This window comes from Octopus sinensis, linkage group LG5 (assembly GCF_006345805.1).
Source record: "Octopus sinensis linkage group LG5, ASM634580v1, whole genome shotgun sequence".
Lineage (NCBI taxonomy): Eukaryota > Metazoa > Mollusca > Cephalopoda > Octopoda > Octopodidae > Octopus > Octopus sinensis.
The window spans coordinates 37098005-37104153 of record NC_043001.1 but is presented as its reverse complement, the minus strand read 5'-3'; the positions used below and the strand labels follow the sequence as shown (position 1 = coordinate 37104153).

At 36.0% G+C, this 6149-nt stretch overlaps 1 protein-coding gene across 1 annotated transcript in view; it reads left to right on the top strand.

Moving 5' to 3' along the window:
- Positions 1 to 705: 705 nt before the first annotated feature.
- Positions 706 to 6149, top strand: part of LOC115212093 (persulfide dioxygenase ETHE1, mitochondrial) — a 28760-nt gene continuing 23316 nt past the window's right edge. Inside the window, exon 1 of the mRNA XM_029780930.2 lies at positions 706 to 1598. Within this exon, the coding sequence (XP_029636790.1) occupies positions 1362 to 1598 (237 nt within the window). The 5' untranslated portion in view covers positions 706 to 1361. The remainder of the gene's footprint in view (positions 1599 to 6149) is intronic.

Sequence of the window (6149 nt, the reverse complement as noted above, 5' to 3'; positions counted from 1 at the left end):
TTGCCAATTTACTGTGCGTGTGGTTGATCGAGCCATTTGAGAAAACAAGAGGTAAAGGTGAGACATTGAGGGTGAACGAAATAAAAATGGATGTTTTCCAAAAGATATATGATGTGGTGTTTATAACGTTTATGGAAGTATTTTGAAATAATTTCATTCATTACACCTTGCACTGTACTTGTTTATAAAATCTGTTATGTTCTACATTACTGCATGTACTTTATATGCACTTTCTGACAAGTTGTGCTGCACCTGAGCACTGTATACAATAATTTCATTATTATTATTATTATTATTCTCTTTCTGGATAATCTGATATTGGAATCTGATATTGGTTTGACACAAGTCAAACCTGAACGAGCAGGCCTATAATGAAACACTCCAACCGTGATCATCCGTGACCACCCAGGCTTATGTGTCCTTTATTTAATACTATAGGGTGTGGTTTATTAGAAATTTGGCTGTTATTTTTAGCAATTTATGTGACCACAAAAAAGCTCCCACATCTTCTATGTGCACGTTATCTTTACTGCTGTAGCTAGGCATTTACTACGGATGCTCGTCTATGTTTCAATAAATTTACATGAAATTATATTTTTCTCTGACATTCCTTCAGAGAAGGTGATCGACCGAATCGTTTGAACACCATGAAAACATTAAAAAAAATATATATATATTACATTATTTATTGTACGGCTATTATGATCGGAGTTAAAGACTAATTTCATCTTTCACCCTTTCTCAGCAGGACTGGTGCCCTTACACTGGACCATACTCCCTTCCCCCCTTATCATTCCCCATATCTAAAGCCTTGTACTTATGCTGACCACCAGCACCACCCTTTCCTCACCCCCACCTGCTTCTTGAAAATAATTCTATTCAAATGTTAACTAAACCGGCTGATCTAGACAGGATGCGTCATGACTCAATCGTTCAAATATTTTAAGAGTCGACTGAATCGTCTGCCCTTTTGTCCGCAAACAAGACAAATGCGTAAAAGTGAGGAGGCAGCGAGGTATAAATATAAACGCCCACAGAGTGGAATTCACTTCGGCAGATTCGATTATTTTTTTAGCGTGACTTTTTTATATACATATAAACTCAACTGCATTTATATTTTATTATATACGGTTTCTGAATTTTGATAAGTGACAGTAAACATATACGTGTATGCAAACAAAAGTGTTGCTCTAATTATACTGAAATATTTTTTATGATCAGATGTATTATCATTTTACGAAAACCTTGCTAACTGCTTGATTAATTTATATATTTGACTCACCAATGAACATCCATAATAAGCTTACTGGAATTCTTTGAAGGTTCTCCATTTACTCGACTACTGTAATTTACATGCCACTATGATTTCTCGCTCTTTGATACTACGTTTCTCGCTCTCCCGCAATGTTTTATTCCCCAGAGTAAATTTATTTCACAAACAATATCACAGCAGGTTTTCAAACGCACCTAAATATCGTCTTTCCTGTCCGGGACCTTGGAATATTTGTAAACAACAGCTTTCACGCAATGCACCGTTTTCAACCGATTCTTCGAAGCAATTTCGACAATTGACCGACCAAGATGTTATTTTCAGACAGGTCAGTAAATTCATAAAATTTTTAATTACAGATACGCATACGCAAAACGTTTTATGCTCTCCCTGTTCTTATTTTCATTTTGTCTTAATGAAAAATATATTATTTTGTATCCGGTTTAGACGTGTTTCTTTTAAATTCATATCAGTCGGGTGACACAATTACTGAAAACGAAAAAAGATTGGTCGTAAGTAAAAAGCTTAAGCTGACCTGGGACGAAACAACTTTTCGAACATTTATGTAGTCGCAAGACTGGTTCGAAATGGTAGCTAAATGTTCATCAAATCACATTCTATCGTTATACGGTTTTAAAAGAAGAAAAGTGAAGGGCACCTTGGTTAACGTGGTGTTCCGGGTACGTACCTCGGAAACCACCCCTCGAAAAAACTGGATGATGAACGACGTGATGTCTTCTATAGGTATCGATTGGAACTAATTTAAATTCAAACAACGGTTTTCGGTTTGTTGACATTTTTATCGTCTGAATGACGCTGGTGATATTACATGAAGGGTCACCCGTAAAAATTAATCCATGCTTCAAAACTTAAACACTGCTTTACCCCATCTGAATAACTTTTATCATTTAAAAAGCATCCAGTTAAAAAGTGAGTCTCAACCAGCTAGAAATTGCACTAACTCTTACTCGAATCACAACCTGGGAAGGGCGTATTGAACAAAGCTGTCGTGGGGGTAATCCTTCATTATAAGTTGCCACTTTCACTTTTACAAAATCTGTGTTTCGCAATGACAGAAGAATTTCTTCTCCCTTTTCTTTCTTTTATTCTTTTCATCATTTGGGTTATTTTAAGGGCAGTTAAGAATTATTTTGGTTAATGTTTACATCTTTACCTATTTTTTTGTAACTGTTGTTGGTTATTTTTTTTTTTCTATTGTGAAATTATGTTATTGTAGATTATTATAGATTACTGCTTTCATTTCCCTACATATCGTTTTGTTATGAAAGCAGCACAGCAGCACTACTGAAAAAAGACATTCGATTCTCTTCATTTTAAGTGATACATGTCAAAGTAATTGCATGCCTAAAATATCAGAAACCAAAGAGATATAGGCCTTTTCCGGCAAGAGTTTACACACACACGTACACACTTCGGTTATAACCAAGTTATTTTACTACATTCCATATTATTGTTACCTCCATTTACTTACCGCACTTACACATTCAAAAATCATAAGATCGCTTGTGTGTATGTTTCCCGCTGTTTTACACCGGCGAAGAATGTAAACAAACTACGAGGAAATCGGCGCTCTTTAAGCGAGGTCCTTTGTGTTGTTTGATCTGAACCGGCTTACAGACACTCCCAGATGATTGTTTCGTTGAAAATCGATAAGCAACGATACTGTTGTTAACCATCCACGATATAGCAACATAAAATGAAACGAGCTAATCGTCTGGTAAACTGGGGATCCCTTTCAGTATATCTACTGCGAACATTTCGGCTGGACAGTTGAGACGTGATTGTTCTTTCATCCAAGTTAGCCCTAAGTGAGCAGAATTTAACTGAAAACATTCCAACTGTGGCCACCACGTCTTTCTCTCTTGCATTGCGTACGTATTTTAGACTGTCCTTATCCAATGCGTACCGTAAAATTTGAGGGTTTTCGATGCCGAGCAATCTCGTAGTAGTTTCTTCATTGGTTCGCCCTTCGTATGGAGGGTTGACCTCAAGAAAAATAGCTGCCAAAACCCCTTCTAACCGTTAAAGTGGGAGTCTTGCTAATGAAAGAAAAAATAAATGAGTATTTTGTCTAATGTAATCTTTTGCATAGCGTGCTCTAGAAAAGAGTAGGACGGTCGTGTCTGGAATATCCTTGATCTTAGATCTACTCAATTACGACTGAAGTTGGATGAAACAAGATCGACACTTGAATTTATAATGCTTAAAGTCCTGTCACAATAAATTAAGAAAAATCAGCTTGAAGTATTTTTTTTTAGCCAGCAGTACTACATGTGTGAGATCTTTTGCTATTTATATTTACTATGCATAATATTCCTCTGAGGTATTTTATCGGCATTCATAATTAACATCTACTGAAGAGATCTAATAAGAGAGAAACATGCCCATTACTTTCACCAGTAAACTATATAATCATGCTTGAATGAATCTATGCTGATGCTTTGGGCTAAAGGTATCCACACTTAACACTACTGTGACCATCTATTAAAAAAAAAAAATAATTTTCCAAAGCTTAAAGATCTTACTATTCTCTATTTTGGAGAACTGCTCTTCCACAAGAGATGCTTTGACTAGAATTTATAGGAGCTATGTTCTGCTTTTTTTTTTCATCAACGTATATTTTGGGGGTTTTATCATTTTGATGCACATAAAGTTAGTTGTTACTTGCCTCTAAATGAGCCCTCAACTGTAACATCTTTTTCCTTGGCACAGTGCATCTAAGACTATATAATTAAATATGTCCTTTTCTAAGAAGGTAGGCTATGAGTTGAGAGAAGTTAGTTATTTCATGCACAGGCTTTCTCACTGACTGATAGAAGTTAATTGTTTTAGTAAATATTTTATTCTCATTCTCACTTAGTCATTATCTGTTTCATATTTAATCAAATAGCAATTTCCTATCTTAAATATATCTACAACTAAATGTAGTCAAAAGAAAATCTTTTTTTTTTTTTCTTTTTCCTGTGTAGTAGTAGACTAATTTTTGTAATAAAGAGAAGTAGACAGTTCAATAAAAACCATATTATTGGTATCATATTTTGTTTACTCGTCCTGGTGGCACGTAAAAAGCACCATCTAAATGTGGCTGATGCCAGCGCCGCCTGACTGGCGTCCGTGTCAGTGACACATAAAAGCACCAACATCCTCTGGCCCCTGTGCACCATCCGACCGTGGCCGTTTGCCAGCCCTGTCTGGCACCTGTGCCAGTGGCACGTAAAAAGCACCCACTACACTCACGGAGTGGTTGGCATTAGGAAGGGCATCCAGCTGTAGAAACACTGCCAGATCAGACTGGAGCCTGGCGCAGCCTCCTGGCTTCCCAGACCCCGCTCGAACCATCCAACCCATGCTAGCATGGAAAACGGACGTTAAATGATGATGATGATGACGATGATTGGAAGAATGAAAGATACAGTTGACCCAGTTAGTTTTTAAACATAAAGCAATACAATAGCAAGTGCATAGTTGTGTGGAGTTCATTCTCACTGTGAAGCACCTTAAGCAAGTGTCCTCTACCATAGCCTTGGGTAGATCAAATCCTTATGTGGAAACTTATAGATGAAAAATGTGTAGAAACCTGTTCTTGTGTGGTAGAATTAACCAGTTGTCTGGTTTTCCACTTATTTAGTCCTTGGGTACCTTTAGTAAAATCTATTCTCTGATAGACATTTGGACCAGGTTTCACGGGTTAAGGATAGCTTCCCTTCCTTGGAGGCCCTGCAAATGAGCTTTGGATAGTGTTCATCTTCTAAGACTGTAAAAATTGATACAGTTAACATTGTTTCTGGCATTAGAAGCCAACAGCATACCTTCTTCAATGATAACTCAACCTGTTAGAATTAGGTGCCAGTTTTTTTTTTCTCAAAACATTCTGTCATTTTAATTAATAAAGGATATATTAGATGATATAATTTTATATATATCTGATAAGATGGGGTTGCTTGGGCTACTGGAATGTTGTTGGTCATAAGTATACTCAGAAATATCGTTAAACCAATAAGATATCTATTGCAATTGCATCGCACTCTTTGTCTTGTCTAATAATAATAAGTTTTAAGTTTTAATTTTATAACTGGGGAAAAGAAAAAAGACAGGGAAAAAAGGGAAAGGAAAAAGAAGACTATATAATCAAACAGTTTTGTATAAATTTGATGATATTCTACTATCATTTTATTCATTCCTTCTGGGCATGATGCTAATAACCCGCAAACGTATTTCTCCTCATGCATTTTGAGTATTAAAAGTGAAGCAGGTTCAGAATATTTTCTGAGAAAATGCATTTTCAAGTCTTTTTCAAAATTGCAGCTGTTTAAAGCAAAATGTTCAGCAAGTTCTGTCGAACTACTGTTATTGTGCCTGATGTCATATCTTTGTCCATTAGATCTTTTGTTTTATTGTTCTGTTGTACAACCAACATAAATCAAGTTGTGTTTTGTGCATTCTGCCACACACACCAAATGGGAATCTCTACATGTCCCACCTTCTGTATAAATCATAACATTTCTGTTACGATTCCTGATGGAAATCACTTGACTTATGTTGCTGCACAATAAACAGGGCTTACCTCACTTGTGGTTGTTTTTCAAGGTACAGCATGCAGATATTCCAATGTTGGTTTTTTTTTTTTGAGTCAGAAATAGAGGTCAATAATTCTCTTATATTTTTATTCTGTTTAAAGGCTACAATAGGCAGCTGAGAAAATATCTGTTTGAAACGAGAATATTTTTGTGCAACATGCTGGTAACTTTCATGCAACTCTTTTTAAATGCCAGCAAAATTTTGGTGCCAGTTAACCACTAAAGGAATTGTGTTGCTAAAATTATGCATGAAGGTTTGACTTTCTTAGCTATCACATTTG